This window comes from Argiope bruennichi, chromosome 3 (genome assembly GCF_947563725.1).
Source record: "Argiope bruennichi chromosome 3, qqArgBrue1.1, whole genome shotgun sequence".
NCBI classification, from domain to species: domain Eukaryota; kingdom Metazoa; phylum Arthropoda; class Arachnida; order Araneae; family Araneidae; genus Argiope; species Argiope bruennichi.
Window position 1 is genome coordinate 23,673,493 of NC_079153.1, and position 17,818 is coordinate 23,691,310.

The 17,818-nt window shown below is 31.7% G+C and overlaps 1 protein-coding gene across 4 annotated transcripts in view; it reads right to left on the bottom strand.

Moving 5' to 3' along the window:
• LOC129963031 (fibulin-1-like) overlaps positions 1–17,818 on the bottom strand; it is an 87,896-nt gene that overhangs the window by 63,916 nt on the left and 6,162 nt on the right. For all 4 annotated transcript variants that reach the window (XM_056077038.1, XM_056077040.1, XM_056077041.1 and 1 more), the window contains exons 2-3: positions 4,650–4,897; positions 2,390–2,543 (exon numbers count right to left, since the gene is read on the bottom strand). In XM_056077038.1, coding sequence (XP_055933013.1) covers positions 2,390–2,543; positions 4,650–4,897 — 402 coding nt within the window. The remainder of the gene's footprint in view (positions 1–2,389; positions 2,544–4,649; positions 4,898–17,818) is intronic.

Genomic DNA, 17,818 nt, shown 5'->3' on the forward strand with positions numbered 1-17,818 from the left:
GCTAAGTCTTCTACTAACTATAAATACTGGAACTAATTTTAGATGAAAATTATTTATTTTTTAATGTATTTAGAATTATTTGATTTTAAATGTATCATTTGATAAGATTATATTTGTGGCTATTGCTATTAAGATTGTATTTTGCTGTTATTATTATGTTTGTTGCTATATAGGTAAGTGCATATTCCGTATTTATTATTAAGTTATAATAAATATTTTAGAGCTTTTTTTTTAACTCACCACATCTACTCCAATGACACACATACTGTCTGACGCCAATTTAAACGACAATGAATATAGAAAGAAAAGAAATTGAACTGTGGCGGATTGAATTGAGCGAGGATAGAATCTGGAACCTTATGGTTCGCAGCCGAGTAACATGATCACGATACAAAAGTAATTGCTCGTGCAGCGTAGCTGTTAACTGGTTTATAAGCTTTCACTACAGACTCTTCCTCCAGTGAGTCGGAGATGAGACGAACGATATGGCTATTGAGTGGTGATGTATTAGCTGTTGATTCTAATGCGCCTGTACCCATTTGAGTAGCGCCGAGAGTTATGGCGAGCGTGCATGGGTGAGTGGTTGCTGATGCTGTAGCTGCGTCAAATGAGTCTGACGACTTTGGGTTGCTGCGTCAAGTGAGTCTGACGACTTTGGGTTGCTGCGTCAAGTGAGTCTGACGACTTTGGGTTGCTGCGTCAAGTGAGTCTGACGACTTTGGGTTGCTGCGTCAAGTGAGTCTGACGACTTTGGGTTGCTGCGTCAAATGAGTCTGACGACTTTGGGTTGCTGCGTCAAATGAGTCTGACGACTTTGGTTACGGGTAGATGGCGCCACAACAGCTGTACGAAGGTTGAGGGATCATAGTCCGAGGTCACCAATGTGGCGGAATGAATGAGCGAGGATAGAACCTGGCACCTTATGGTTTGCAGTCGAGTAACATAATCACGATACAAAAGCAATTGATCGTGCAGCGTAGCTGTTAACTGGCTTATAAGCTTTCACTACAGAGCTTTCTTTTAAAGACACCAGGTGTTCCTCTGGAAAACTTTGCACGCATTTAGTTGTCAAAGCACTAGTGAAACCAGCGGTAATGGTCTCTCCAAAACCTTCTCGCGTACTCTCTAATAAAGATGTCATTCCAGAAACGCTTTGCATGGCATTGGTGTAAAATAGTAGCGAAATATTAACTTGAATAGCGTGAATACAGCATTTTTACTCAATTTATCGTGCCATCTTTGGTGAGTTATTTGGCGATTAATCCTTAACATGCGATTAACAATATCCAAAAATCGAATTTGTGTTTTGGGCAAGCTTTTCCTCAACTGATTAAAGCAAATATTTGACACAGAACTACAGCTGTAGTCCCAAAATTCCATACCAAATTTCATATATTTAAGCCACTGAGACTTTGATTTATCACGTTTACATGTTTTTAAAAGTACAGACCAAATCCCTTGTTGGATTTGACTCAAAAAGGTGTTTAGACTATAGATGTAAATTCTGTGTATCGAATTTTACCGACCTGGCTCTCTTCGTTTTGTAGTTATTTTGTTCAGTTATATCGCAATTATATCAACGCAGGACAAACAGACTCTGGGCGAAACTTGTTTAAAATTTTATAGAATTCTACAAATTTTGTATAAAGACTGTATGCATATACAATTTCATCCGTCTGGTGCAAGGCGTTTTTGAGTTATCTTTGTCACAGACAGAACGGACATGTTCCAAAAATGTGTTTTTCGAACTCAGGAAAGTTTAAAACTTGGAGATTCGTCAAAGTATTCGAATTTTTTGACGATTACTTAACTTTTTCTGAACTAAAGAAAACTTTGATGGTTACTACTTTCTCTATAGCATTTAAGAAAAGAGTGAAAAAAAGCATTGGATGAGCTGAATTCTGTTCATGATGTTGCTTTCAAACAATCAAAATATAACATGACATCACAATTTTAACACGTATGTTCTCGACTGCAGTACACTGTTTACGCATTTTCAAAACTTAATTATTCATTTAATGTATTAAATGAATTCAATTTTGGTTCCATAAAATATAAGAATGCAATCAGGATTTTTAAAAAAATCATTTTTTTTTATTGATTTCATTTTCCAATATCTGTAATAATAAATTATAAAAAAAAGAATAAAAAATATTAAAACGATTTTTAATTTTTAACAAATTAATAAAAGTATTTTAAAAACTGTTTATTACAAATGCATTTGTATGCAAATAAATTATACAAATAGCAAAGCAGTATGTGTCAGACGTAATCAAGTTGAAAACATTCCGTATTTTGAAAAAAGCCCAAACAAAAGGCAAACCATCATTTCAGAGAAAGATGTCTTTAAAACTAAAAATAACCCTGGAAAATTGCAAGATATTCTTACCATGTTCAGGAGATGTACCTAATGGCGAGTACGGATTCTGGCAGCAATCTTGGAAAGCTTCGTCCCATGGCAAACCGAAACTGAAGCTTGAAAATGTGCAAGGCATCTGCATGGATTCCGCTTGTAGTCCCAAGGTACAGGCATCGCAGCAGTCCTGCGGAAGGTGATCAGAATTTAAAAAGATTTATATAAGTATTAAACACTCCAATAGAAAATCTATGGTCCTGTCACTGTATATTGATAATCAGTTTAGTTATATTAACGTCCCGTTGTAAAGCAACACTAGGGCTATTTAGGGACGGATTTCATAATTTTGAACCGCGGTCAGATGACGAGGACGACATCTGAGCTGGCACTCTCCTCTCCACACCACACCAGTGGGAGGACATTTGGCCTGACGGATTTAGCGTGCAACAGACTCCCTTACACGACGGTTCTTCGGTGGAATCGGGTCTCGAACCTGAAACCTAGCGTTTCACGAGCCAAGACCAGGCCACCGCGGCCCTCATATTGATAATCAGAAAGTAACAGTTTGTCAAAGAAGAAACAACTTCGCTTCTCCTCCGAAGTATCAAATTTAAGGATCATGATTTAAAATAAAACTGTTCGTCTTTTGTTGTTGTTGCTTATGGCACTTGTCATAGACAAGCCCATTTAAAGAGGAGTTTTAGCGTCTTTTGTTTCATTAGCGTAGTCTAGGGCTAAGAGTACGTCTTAACTACTCATGCGTCAAAGCTCTTTTCACAGGGTGGAATTCATTCATATATTTCATTCAATCCTTCACAGATCGTAATTTAGACATTAATGAGAGAGCGATTACCTCTGATCCAGTACCCCCTGAGGTATTTTCTCGACTTGGAGGACTTTACGACAGATTTAGAAGGGCACCAGCCACCATGTACACGGAGAGTTTTTCGGTCGGTGGGATTCGAACTCACAAATCCAAAGGATGCGAATTTTACAGCCCTACCAACCAGGCTATCCTGGGTTCTGTCTTTTGTTATTGAATGCATTGAAATTATCATCGGACAATTTTCTTTCTGGTTTGTAAAAATAAGTAGAAACTTGTATCACAGAGGATCATTGCATTTGATATGTAGAAATAAGCAAAGGCAACATGGTAAGAGGGAGGAGCCAAAAATCGTCACTAAAATAATCTAAGAATTAGATATAATGCTCGGTAAGTAAAAAAGGAATTCAATAATATACCTTCTATGAATAAATTTTAAGGGTAAATCAAATATTTTATAAAAAATATTGATATATTTATAGTACAGTAAATGATGGCAGGCATTTGGTCATAAAATTCTTTTTTTAGCCGATTTTATAATTTGTATATCATGCTATGTAGTACATTTCTTTTTAAACGATTTTATTATTACATCTCATGCTACTTGCACATTTTTAGCAATAGATGATTATAAAAAATGGATACTTATCGATACATATACATATACACACCACTAGTACTTATTAAAATTTGTCTCGCATGTTCTTGAGGAAAATCTCATAAGCTATATCAAAAGAAATTTCTTGATAGCAATATATTGTACTAATCATTTTGTGATTAAAACAGTTTCGCATTTATGCGTTATTTAAAGGGCTAAGTTGCGAGTTATAATGATTCAAGTTGTCCCTGAATATTTATTCGTCTAAATGGTAATCAGCTAGGTGTTTCAAATTCAGGGTTATTTAGAACAACTTCAACAAACTTGCAGGAAATAGAGTACGAAACGATTCGCAAGTTCTCAACATCGCAGAGTCAGTAATGCAATATTCATGAGCTACAAAAAAGAAGAAAAGAAACAGCAATATGTAAATGTAACGAAACTTTTTGAATCATGAGTTCACACTGACAAAAAAGCGCAAATACAATGAAAGGTGTTTGAAATTTTGATTAAAAGTTCTTACACCTTCTTGGCATCACTATTTTAGAGAACCTCTATTAATTGAGAAAGTCCTGCTATATCTCGATATCGCTGATAGCGATATACTGATATCGTGGCTGATGTGAAATGTTAAAATGGGTCTCGTACACATTTGCTTTCGTATGAACCTAGAAGAACAATTCTGGCAAGATAAATCAGGTAATCCAGAAGGCAAAGTAATCCCGTTACCATTTCTGAACTTATGATTGACCGTGCGTTCTATAATGTGGGAAACACACTGAACAGCGCTGAACGATTGCCGGAGTACATGCAAAGCAACATGTTGTTCAAAAGAAGTAAAACAAGGAAAGAGTGTTATGATAGATGCTTACTTTGAAGGCTTCTCCTCCCTGCTGTGGATGAATGGAGCACTGCTTTCGTGTCCGGGCAGCATTTTTCCCATTTTCACAGTGTATCTGCCTGTGTGTTCGTATACAGCAGATGTAAATGGCAGTCAGACAGGTCAGTCTGTCCTGTGGAGGAAATTTAGCTACATCTCCCGAACCCGCGCATGTCGTCTGATTCCGGGCCAACACCTCACCTGAAGAACAACAACTCTGTAGGACGGGTTCCAAGTCACCTGAAAAAAGAAGAGAAAAGAAATTTTTATGGACTAGTACAATTTTTCTTATGTTTCTTACTAGGGTTGGGCGATGACCGAACTTCATCATCGCGATATATCGTCCAACACATGTCGATATTTTTCGATATATTGTGATATCATTATTTTTTATAGCTATTATAAATAGCATTTCTTAACATATTGACTGATCAGAACGACTCCAAATAAAAGGAAGTTTCAATTATATAATAAAAATATTTGCTTTCTTTTGAATAAAAATAGTTAGAAAATAATTTTGTTAAAATCCCTTTAATAAAGAGCGTCAATGCCACAGCATGTTACAATTTACAACATTGCGTTTAAAACAAGTATTTTTATATATTAGAATATGACAGTATTTATAGAAATACTAACAAAAATTCTGTATGAAGGTCAATAAGAATGAAGAGAAACAAAAATAAGTATTAATCAGTAACCAAAACGAAATCGAAAATGTAAATTAATTCTGAATATCGATTTACTGTATCGCGATTTATCGTGAGCCCCTAGGCGAAAGTGGAAGTATAACGATTTTTTTTCTTTATGCGAGTGCGCTTAAGTGTGGAAATATGATCTACTAATAAAATTGTGAACTAAATCTGAATTAATCCTTTTTGCTTTTATTTCTGAAGTTCAATATTTAGCGATTAAACAAACCTTCTGATAACCGCAATTATTTTTCCCATAATGGTATCATTCAGTTAGGGAACAACTAACAGTCTATACCAAAATGATATGCTTAAAAAAAGTATTTTTCATATTATAATATGGTAGTATTTATAGAAATATTAACACAAATTCTTTATGAAGGTCAATAAGAATGAAGAGCAGCAAAAATAAACATAAACACTAGCCGATAACCGAAACGAAATCGAAAAGGCAAATTAATTGTGAATATCGATTTATTGTGAACTATTATTATTCAGGATTTCGATAAATCGATATTTTTCAAAATCTGTCATCAAAAAATCGATTTTTCAAAAATTTCAAATTTTTTTCGATAAATCGAAAATTGGCTCAGCCTTACTTCCTACCCATTTTTACTTAAAATTATTCCTATGGACAATTTGAAGGTATACTCCTTCCAGAAAAAAAAAAAAAAGGGAAGTTTCACATTCTCCTCATAATCAATATCATACAATGAACAAATCATAAAATAGCTTAAGTTTTCATTGTGTAAAAATTAATTGAAATATATATGCCATAATTTATTCACACCTTTCAATTTTTAAAAAAATGAAGGAAGAAAGGAAAAGCAAGGAAAATCAAAGAAACAAATAAGGGTGATGATTTAAAAATTAATTGAAATATATATGTAAAAATTAATTGAAATATATATGCCATAATTTATTCACACCTTTCAATTTTTAAAAAAATGAAGGAAGAAAGGAAAAGCAAGGAAAATCAAAGAAACAAATAAGGGTGATGATTTATTTACTCTGATAACAAAAATGAGGACAATAAGAAACCGACATAGAAATAGATTTAATATAATCTATTTCACCAATAGAAAGTTTTGTATTAAAATTTCTTGTTTTTTTTTTTAACTTTTGCGAACGCTATTTAAATTTTTCTTTTTTTTAAATCTAATTTATGAAATTAATATATTTATTAATTAAAATTCTCAAGAAACAGTTTAAAACAAATTTAATATCAAATTTATTAAATAAATTTGATAAATATGTATATATAAAATTTATACGGTTTAATAATACATTTAATAATTATATAAATTTAACAACCGACCGGCATTGTCTTGGATTCTTTGACCCACTCTTTCATATATATGTATAATGATATTTCTTAATTTAAATCTTAATTTAGCCCATGCTAACTTCATTCTCTAAAATGTTCTTTTATTTCCTGATACAGTTCCCACTTTTTTATTTAATTAATTTCAATACTTCTAATTCCGGGGTTCCATCGCTGGGAACGAAGGAATAAAAATCCCTAGTATTCGCACATACTTTTCAAAGATACCCAAGATTCTCTTGCCTAAGTCTACCCGTGTAAAAGAAACCCCTATTAGATTTCCTTAGTAAAATCACTGAGGGGAAAATTTTCTGTCACTTTGCTCTTATATCGCGATATAGACTGATGTATCTCTTATTGCGTTTTCTCTGTTCATAATATGACTTTTAAGTTTTTTTTTCTTTTCGGTCATGCATCTACAAAATTATGCGTATAAATTGCATAATTTCTCATCTCGCATATGTCCTAATAAAATGTTATTCCCCTCTCCCCAGAATAAAAGTTGAGAGTCGTGAACACCACGAGTGCTCAGCTTCTGTTTTCAAAATTCTGAAAATGTGCGTTTTGTGCTTTATAGTAAGCAGTTGGTCAAAAAATTATCTGAAGGATGTAACACAACTGTCCATTCAGCCAACCATATTAAAATAATTGATTAATGTTGGGTTTAATATGTTTTTAATTATATCATAATTAAAATTAATTAACGCAATTCATTTACCATATTATTTTTCAATTAAAGCTGAAGATGAAAGACCCCGAGTCTATGTGCTTCCAAAGATTGTCTACCCCCTCACTTCCCATTGGCAATATTTTCTCTTCGTGTTATGCGAGAAAGCAATAATGCATACATACAATAAACCAATAAACACATAAAAAATGCCATTTCACGTGACTCTGGAAAATGTTATCGAGTACTAAAACTCCATGATGAAATAAAACTATAAATTTAATTTCTGTCACTTAAATTCCAGAGACAATAATTGTGATATGTAAAGTTAAACAGTTTGATTACAGTTTCTTAAAACAGCATTTTTTTTTTCTCTTCAGTTTTTCTATATTTATAATAAAGCTGAATATGTGTGTGTGTCTGTGTTGGTGCTGTACAGGGCAGACCATTTGACCTACAGCTACCAGATTTGGCACATGTATACTTGGAGGTCGGAAATATGCACCTTGGAGCGATTTTTTTAAATTTTTAATTAGAATTTTAATTAATTAAAAATTAAGAAAAATTTTGGCATTTTTTCGTGATAACTGCTGAAATTATTATCGCACAAAAATGATTTTTTCATAAAGTTAAAGTTTAAAAGATTATCTTTTTAATGATACTAATTTTTAACCTATAAATAAAATTTATATTTTTAATGAATTTTCAAATATATTTTAACCATATTTTTTTTTTAAATTTATTTTGCATGAAAAAAAAATGTCACTTGCTCTAGCATATTACGGTTTAATGGTAGGGGGGGGGAGACTGGGCTTTTATCAACGTGTTGCCATCACTTTGACAAAAACTCAAATTAAAACGTAAATTAACTATTATTGAAATAATAGTTATATAAAAGTATAATTTTCAGCACATGTCTGTATGAAATAAAATAAATATGAAATACAATAGTTCAAAAAACAAATGCAAAGAAAAGTTTTCTATGCTCTCTTTTACAATATATGTATTATTATTTCAATAATACAGTTTTATTAAAAGCAAATTTATATAATATATACAAGATATCCAATCTAATCAGCTGCCAAAAACTGATTTGTAAGCCTTTAGTAATCGACATACATCTGCTAGTTAGTACATAAAATGTATGCAAATACTACTCTACAGATAAGAAATATTTTTCGGAAGTTAAAACATATTTTCTTGATGCGCAAGTGTGTTTCTGCATCGTAAGCGGTCCAAGGTGAGAGCAGACGTGCTCGACCACGACCCCCGTTAGACAAGGCCGGAAAACTTACGTCACAGAAAGTAATGACGTCGCTCCGAGAGGTTACACGAGTGGGTGCGAATTGGGGGACCGAGAGAGGAATTTCACCCTCTTCAAGTTTACTGATAAGAAACGAACTCTTTTCCTCACACGCCATGTTTTAGCCATTGGCCCTCCTGTGTTTCGGTAGACAGTAAGCGCCATTTCTTATTTGCAAGAAAAATCATTTGGATTACTAAAAATAAGGAATAGAAATGCCTTTGATCTGTTGTGTTCCAAACTGTAATGGAAATTACAGGAATGGCCCAAGAGTAAGTGTTTTTGCCTTTCCTAAAAATGAAGAGCTTAAAAAGAAATGGTTAAGTGCCATACATCGTGAAGGATTTTATCCGACGCAGCATAGTAGGGTAAGCTTATTTAATTATTTTAAACTAATGCATAATGTTTCTAAATGAAAAATCATTTATTCTCACATTAGAAATTTAACAGCTCAGTAATATCCATTATTCGTGATTTTAATCAAGTGCATTATGAAAAGAATTATTTTATAAAATGCTGTAATACAGGTAATAATGTCTGTAATTATTGTCAATAATAATTATAATATTTGCCGTAATTAAGTTTACATGCTTTATTTACTATTATATCTATAATTACGTTTATATAGGTAAATTTTATTATATAACATAACGATAAAAGCATGAGAGTAAACAATAATAATTATATATTGTTTTATGTTGTATATTTGTTACTGTATTTAAGTTAAACATTAAAGGAAGTCAATATTTACGAATAATTTCCTTTACTTTAGGTCTGTGAATTACATTTAAAAAAATGATATTGAAAGAGAAACTAGTCTATTTGATTCGAAGTCAGGAAAATTATTAAGTGCCCCTCTTAAATATCCAAGACTAGTGATTGGAGCAATTCCATCTCAGATGCCAAATTGTGCCGCTTACATGTCATCAACATTTCATAGGGAAAATCCAGAAATAAAATTATATTTACATGCTCTGTTTACTATTATATCTATAATTACGTTTATATAGTTAAATTTTATTATATAACATAACGATAAAAGCATGAGAGTAAACAATAATAATTATATATTGTTTTATGTTGTATATTTGTTACTGTATTTAAATTAAACATTAAAGGAAGTCAATATTTACGAATAATTTCCTTTACTGTAGGTCTGTGAATTACATTTAAAAAAATGATATTGAAAGAGAAACTAGTCTATTTTATTCGAAGTCAGTAAAATTATTAAGTGCCCCTCTTAAATATCCGAGACTAGTGATTGGAGCAATTCCATATATTTATCATGTAATAACCTTTCATTTCGTGGAAACCATGAAAATAATAGAAACTCCTAATAATAGAAATTTTTGTATGTTTTAATCGAATAATTCAGTAAATACAAACTGTGCTAATAAATCATATAAACAGAATTAAAAATTCGAAAATTAGAATTGGGCATCATTTAGCACTGCGATCAAATGAACAAAATATTCCTGCATTATGAAATGAAATCCTTAGCAAAATTAAAGTCTATTCAAAATCATCCAAGTACAGCAGTAACCAAATGAAATATAATCTTGATTTTTCCCCATTAAGAACAAACGCACTTCAGTCATTATTAGGTATGAAAATATTGAAGAGAAAAGATTAAATATAAATGAGTCGTTTATAGGGGTTATTAAAGTAATCATTGTGACTGGAGAAGGATTAGCAAAACCTCTGTTGAAAAGATTAAGTGAGCTGGATTTAAATATTATGAATTGTAGAGGATAGGCGTAAGGCAAAGATAGCAACACGAAACGGAAGTACAAAGTTTTGCAATTTAGAATAGTTGCTCTAAATCCACATGCAATTTATATGTCTTGCACATCATACTTTTTAAATGTATTAATTTGTGATGCCATTTCCAGCAGTATATATTGTATTTTTTTTTTTTTTTTTTTTGGATATTAAAACTTCTATATGCTTTTTTATACCCTTTGGGAAGCCAGAATGGATTCAGTTAAAGCAATGTATACACAGTTTGAAAAAATTTGTAATGTCCTAGAAGAATTTATTGAGGTAAATAGAGATAGTACAGCGGTATGCGAAGTAAAAATATTGGATTCAATAAAATAAATGCCATTTATTTTATACTTAATAGTATAGTTTTCAATATTGCCCAAAATTAACACTACCAATGAACTATTTCAACTAAAAACAGTTGTTTTTTATTCGGCTTTTAAATTGATCAGTAAAATTAAAACTGAAGTTCAAAATTTAAGTACAAAATTCAACACATTTTTAGATGAATCAAAAGTGATAGAATGCAATTTGAATAATTCAGAAAATTTTCTTAAAACACGAATTTGAAAAAGAAAAAGATCATATTCCGAAATAAAAGAAGATGAAGTTAAAGAATTTGGGTATTAAAAATATCACAGCAATTGATACTGTTATTGTACAGAGAGAAGGTAGATTTAAAAATGTGTCAATTTAATCACCGGTATAAAAAATTTCAAATTAAATTCAGCAAATTAAAAGTAAGGAAAAAGTGTAGTTGGTCAAGGCGTGAAGAACCTTACAAGCATTTGCTATACAAATCATCGAAAAAAAATGGTGATTTTTCTGAAGTAATTAAAAGCAAAAACAAATTCATTTAACAAATATACACGCAATAGCATTATATATAATGTTTATAATTTTTTTTTTACTAAAAAAAAAATTGCGGCTGCAAATGGTTTCTTCCACCCAATCTCTTTTATATTTAAGGCCGGCTCTGATTATAATTCAGAACTTCTGTACCTTATGTGAATAAGAAATTTTGAAATTTTCTAATCAAAAATATTTCGCAACAGATATAATTTTTAATGATGTAGTGAATGAAGAAGAAGTACATCATTATGGCAAAGGCATTTCAGGACATAAACCGGAAAATGTTTATAGATTGGCAATCTGGTCTGCAGTCAATGCATTATTGAATAATTACATGATAGTTTGAAAAGCTCTTCTAAAACCGGAAAGGAAAGAAAATTTGATAAATTTAGTAAAGATATTTCTAACAAAGTAATGATAAAATATATAGTTAAATAAGAAAACTCTTCTAATGTTTCAAAGATTTATTGGATATTTTTTTGAATAGAATACTGTTTCGTGAAATATTGTTTTTATTGCTTTCTTGGAGTTGACGCCACGGTAAATATTCATAAAACCATTATTGTATGGAATTGTTTTGAAATTAATCAACAAAAGCATTGCAAATGTATTTTTTATATTATAATTTAAAAATTTATGTACCATATATGAAGACGAAATTTTGAAATTTTCTAATCAAAAATATTTTGCAACAGATATAATTTTTAATGATGTAGTGAATGAAGAAAATAGTTTTAAATCTAAGGGAGATACGCCTACTGGGAAACCTGCCCTGCACTTAATGCAAAAAAGGTAATGCATACCAAGCACCGTACCTCCAGGGTGATGTGGAAAGCGGCTGCATTTTAATTATTAATGAATTCTACAATATATGTGTGTTGAATTGCATGATATGGAATGATATTAACAAGTGAAAAGTAATTTCTCTTCACTCTCTAGCGCGCAGAGACTTGACGTTAAGGGAATGGAGTGTGCCGTCTCGTCGTGACGTCACGGAAACCCGCAGAGGCCTTGTCTATCGGGGGTTGTGGCTCGACACGCAGAGCGAGACAAGACAACAAACACTCTGCAAGACATCCCTGAAGAAAAGATACCGGTGTTTTATCAGCTAAAGAATGCTCCGAAATCTTCTGTTACGATTCAGATAACTCTGTCGCAAGTCATAAAGAAAAACTTTCCTTTTCTAAAATTTTTAAATTCACTTATTTTTATTGTCCTTATAGTTGATTCTACCATTGAAGGTCATTTTCAAGTTCTGTTTACGTCTAGTTGGATGCGATAAAAAATTATCTTGTGACAAATACATTCATGTAAAAACCCCACCATGCCAGTAAGTCCGCTGCATCAAATTTTAGGTGTAATAGAATAATGAATGAGCTATTCAAATCGATTTTTTAATTCTTATAGCTAAGTTTAGAATAAAAACTAAAGCAGAAATGAAATGTGTAAATTTAATTATGAATGAAGTTTGGGTTTAGTGTTGTATGAATTATTTTATTTGAACGAAATGAATATTTTCATCAATAAAACATAAAATATCTAATGAATTCTTACTAAATAAAATTAAAAAAAAAACCATCTTCATACCTTTGTATTTTTGAGTAACAGTACACTCCCGAGTATCCGGCTTCCGTACCATCCGGCCTAGTTTTATTTTATTTTAATTAAATGAGAGAGCTAAAATGCAGAAGCAGTCATCTATTAATGACATTTTCAAAAACTAAAAACTAAGTTTTGACTTTTATGTTAGGGTTACTTTTTCATACCTGTGTATCAGTGAAAAATAAAATCAGTTTGAATCAATTTTCTTAAGAACTTTCTGCATTTAAGTTGTGCTTTACAGAATTTAGGTTAAAATGTGTATACTTTAGATCCTTTAACTTACTTTTTCGCTAATAAATTCTTGAAGCGTGCAGTGCAGTATATAAAAATACATAAACTACCAGTACAGAGCCTTCTATTTTAACTCGACACGTTACCGACAACTGCTTCTATGATTCATCGGGTCGCAGCTGCGTTCACATTGAAATAAATCGAGGGCTTAGTATTCAATAAGAAGTGAGAAAATATGTATTATAGCAGTGAGTTTTGATATAAAACTTTCATATTCTGGTTTTAGTGCACCGAGAACTCAGGAGTGCACTGTAAAAATATAGGTTGCAGTTATAATATACCAAATCAGCTATTAATGAAAAAATACTAACAATGACACGAAATTGAATTAATCATTGTTAGAGACAATAACTATTGCTTGTAACTAAAATTATTTAAAATAGCTACAATATTTCACTCAATAGGAATGGCAACACGAAGGAAAAAATTTTCCATGCACAGAGACATAATTTTTAATAAATAAAAAAGAAACTTATATACTTAATCCTCACAAAACTCCTATGAGCTTCATAATATCCCTGTGCAAATTTTAGAGGCAATCTGTGGGGTTATTTGTATTTCTATAGTATAGAAATTATTCATGAATTTCATTTTTATTTATATAGACATGCAAATTTTAATAATGAGATCGTTTCATGTGTATTTGACACCTTTTTCACATTATTATAACATTCTTACTCTATCTACAGGAAGCGCGGTGGATTCCAAAATCGAAGTGGCGTGTTTGAATGGGCATTTATTAATAGACTTAAAACAGATGGGAGAAACTCATTTAACTAAAATTTTGACATGCGCGTGAAAAAAATTCCTCACATGAGGAATTTTAATGCTTAGAAATCTTTTAATTATTTGAATATTATTTAATTGAATAGATAATATTTAGGAATGGCATCTCTAAATAATAATTTGTTACTATATTGAATATTGATTATTTAAACCTGAACTAATTAGCAATTAACTAATCAAATATAAAGACATGAAATACACCAAATTCTCATCAACGCACGATTGTTGATACCCCCCCCCCAAAAAAAAAACACCTGAAAATTTTAATTATAAATTTTTAAAAAATGTTTTAAATCAAAAATAAAACAAACGATCGATTTTTTTAAAGTAAAAATAAAGACACCCACAAACTTGTAAGCGCAGAAATCTTTTAAAAAGTGTTCAAACAGAACTTTAGAGTTGATTTTTTCCCCTGACAATTTGTTGATTTCCCGCGGTTATAACACCACCTAACTCCACGGATAATTGGGAATTTTTGGTACTCAAAAATGTAAGTTTCATTGAGAAATTCTTCTAGTATATTTATAAATTTAATATTTAAAAAACATCATTAGCTGCATTAAATCAATCTTTAAGAGCTAAATTATTGATAAACTAAATAAACTCCTAAACCAATCGGGAAAAACCTGCACTGAACAAGCGATTACTGAAATCCAAATATCTTTATCGCTGAAGAAGCGGAAACAAATTGACCTTAATTGTTCCAGTGTTGAAAGAAAAGCCCCTTTGATAACCATCTTCTTCTGATATAAATTGTAACACCTTGTTAATGCTTTATCTCAAAGTTTATTTACAACGTATTTAGAACTCGGCCGAATGCTTATTGAACTTTCTTTTTTAACTTTTAAAGTCTTAGAACTGCTTTTTTACTTTTCAGTTTATGAAGTATAGAAGAAATTTTGTAATCACCAAAAAATTCGAACTGGAGATCTTGACAAATCTCCACATTTCAGACCTACCCGAGTCCCCCCACAGACACGCATACAAAAAAAACTCTGTCTGTGAAACAATAACTCAAAAACGATTTGAGCTGAAATTCAGTATATGGAATTATGAATAAATTTTGTATATTTCTATTATATTTTGGATGAAATCCATTCAAAAGATGTCAGTCTGGTTGTCCGAGTACAACTGAACTTGGTGACTGCAAAAGGCAAAGAGCTAGGCAGATAAAATTTGGTGTGCAGTTTAGCCTCTAAAATATAAATACTTGTCAAATTTTGAAGCATATTCGTCAGGCTGTTGACTGTTTGTTTGTACTTTCGCGTACATGTAAACGCAATAATTTAAAGCAGTAAAATTCGGTGCGTTATGACTACAACTGCGATTTTGTGTCAATCGATCGGAAAAAGAAATCCAAAATACATATTCTCTTGATAGATTTCTGTAAAAATACTAGATGCACGCAAAGGATTTATATTTTGTAACTATCATTAACCGATCCTATGCAGGGAATTCGCGGAGTTGTATAAGATCCACAATTTTATACGGAGGAGGGGTCATAAAAACATTATTAGAGAATACGCGAGAAATTTTAGTGGGGATCATTCCATCTGATTTTATTATTAGTCTTTTGATTTAAGGTGATTAGAGATTTAGTATGATTGTGTTTTAAAGTTTCTTACTCTTGTTTTAGAATAGACAAACTTCTAGTTTCGAAACTACCTGCGAAAATCTACTTTCTTCATTTCTGAATAATATTTATTCAAGGCAAGAAAAAGTTTATGAATCTCGGCACCATATTTTTTATGAATTTGATTTCCATTATCTATAAAAAAAAATTTAATTTTAATTACTTGTAAAACATCAGCCTAATAATCTATGCTACCATATTATTTCTGCTAGTTCAGTATAGCACAAATTAAATAAAAACTCTTAAGCCCATCTAAACGCAAAGTTCTTCTAAATATTTTATATTAGCTGGTATATCCGGCGATGCTCGGGATGAAAATATTTTTATATCTTTTATCAATAAATTAATTATGACGAAGCCTTTCTTATGCTTCACAGTCTTTATAAATAAAATGTGTCAACACTGTAATGATTCAGCTTCTTCCCTGGGTGACCACTGTGACATTCCTTTTTCCCACACTCGATAATTTACATTCCGGGCCATTCTTCATCAACGAAACTCCCACAGTGTTAAGTGCCTCCAGATTGCCAAATGGAAGACCCTCCTTTTAAGTACGGTCGTCTGGCCAATTAGTGCTAATCCAGATAAGGAACCACACGTGCGTTTCCCAGGGAAATAAATCGTGTCTTCGAAAGGCGAGAGTGTCAAACACTCCAGATGTCCAGATGTTCTTCATTTTTCCCATTGTGGAGGGTGGATCATCAATGGACATTTCCCACGGGCGACCAGAGACGATGCAGGTTGTTCTGAACGGTGATTGGGTAACAGGGAGTGGACAGGAAAGGTGGTGTCTGAGAGAAAGATAAAAGGTGAGATTTTTCGGAAGAAGAGGAGGAGAGGAGCTTGGTATGAAGTGGACTTCTGAGAAAAATTCAACCCGAAGGAAATTCGGTGGATTCCGAGAGCTAACCCGGCAGTAGCCTGAGACGCCAACCGCCTGTTAGCTGTTGTTGTGAAGGCGTTTTCTCCAAATTTGTTCGATGAACTATTCTTGTTTAAATTTCGTGCTATAAATAGCATCATTCATTTAACCTAGATGGGAAAGTTGTTTTTATGTAATAAAGCTGTAAATAAAGAATTTGATCATAACGCTACCTGTTATTGGATCGAGACTTTACAACACATTATTTAGCAGTTCGAATTTCTATTGCCATCATTCTTATGAATTTTCGCTTTTATTTATTTAGGTAAAATAGTAACAACTTACGGTGGAAGGACGTGCCACTTACGCTGAGATGCTTTTGTCACGGAATCGCCAACGACGTGCAACACGTGTCCAGAAGTAAAAATGATGTTCGCAACCCGTCGAATATGACTCTTTGCCAGAACACAGTTTACAAGAGCACAGTCTTAGGTTGAAAATTAATTCATTTAGAAGATATAATTTTTTTTAATTATTATTATTATTTCTGTAAGGCATCGGATATTTTATGTGGCTTCGATGCGAGTTATAGTGGATAGTTAGAGCACGTGTACCAGTGAATTTCTTGTCACCTTAAATGGTTGCAGAAAGCAATTTTGCTTATTTTCTGCAACTGAAATAAAAATTTCGATTGTACTAAATGATTTTCAAAAAATTCTTCCTTCTTTGTTAATCGATTCTAAAGATTGGTACAAAATTAGTACGAAAACTAATAAATCGATTTAAAACATTTTGCAACATTTTCATTCGATAAGAGTGACTTTTTTCATCAGTACAAAGAAAAAAAATTTAAATTGATAAAAAAATTACTATTTAATTTTTAGTTTACTATTTCTTATTCATTTAATTATTAACTAAATATTTTATAATCATTAGAAAGCATATTCAGCGTGCAGACTATTCATGAATTTCACTTTTATTTATACAGATAAACCATAACAAAAGAAAAGTTTGACTTTTCAAACCATAAATTCTCCGTATGGATAAATGTAAATTCTTTATATACCATAATTAATATATGCAATTTATTGAAGCATTTAGTATGTTATTTTATTAACTTTTTTAATTTCATTTAGAAACGATATATTATAATAAACCACTGATTTTGCATGTTTCCGAGAAAAACCTCCCTTCCTTCATTGATGTTGCTGACCAAAACATCTTTCGTTCACATATCTTTGAAATTAAACTGCTTCATGAGTTAATTTAATACCTTGATTAAATTAATTTCCCGTGTTTCGTGGAGGCTGGATTATTAAATAAGCAAAATAGGCAATACCTAAGAGCTTGCAGCATTAGAGGGCGAAAAGGCGAAGAACTTTTTCGGC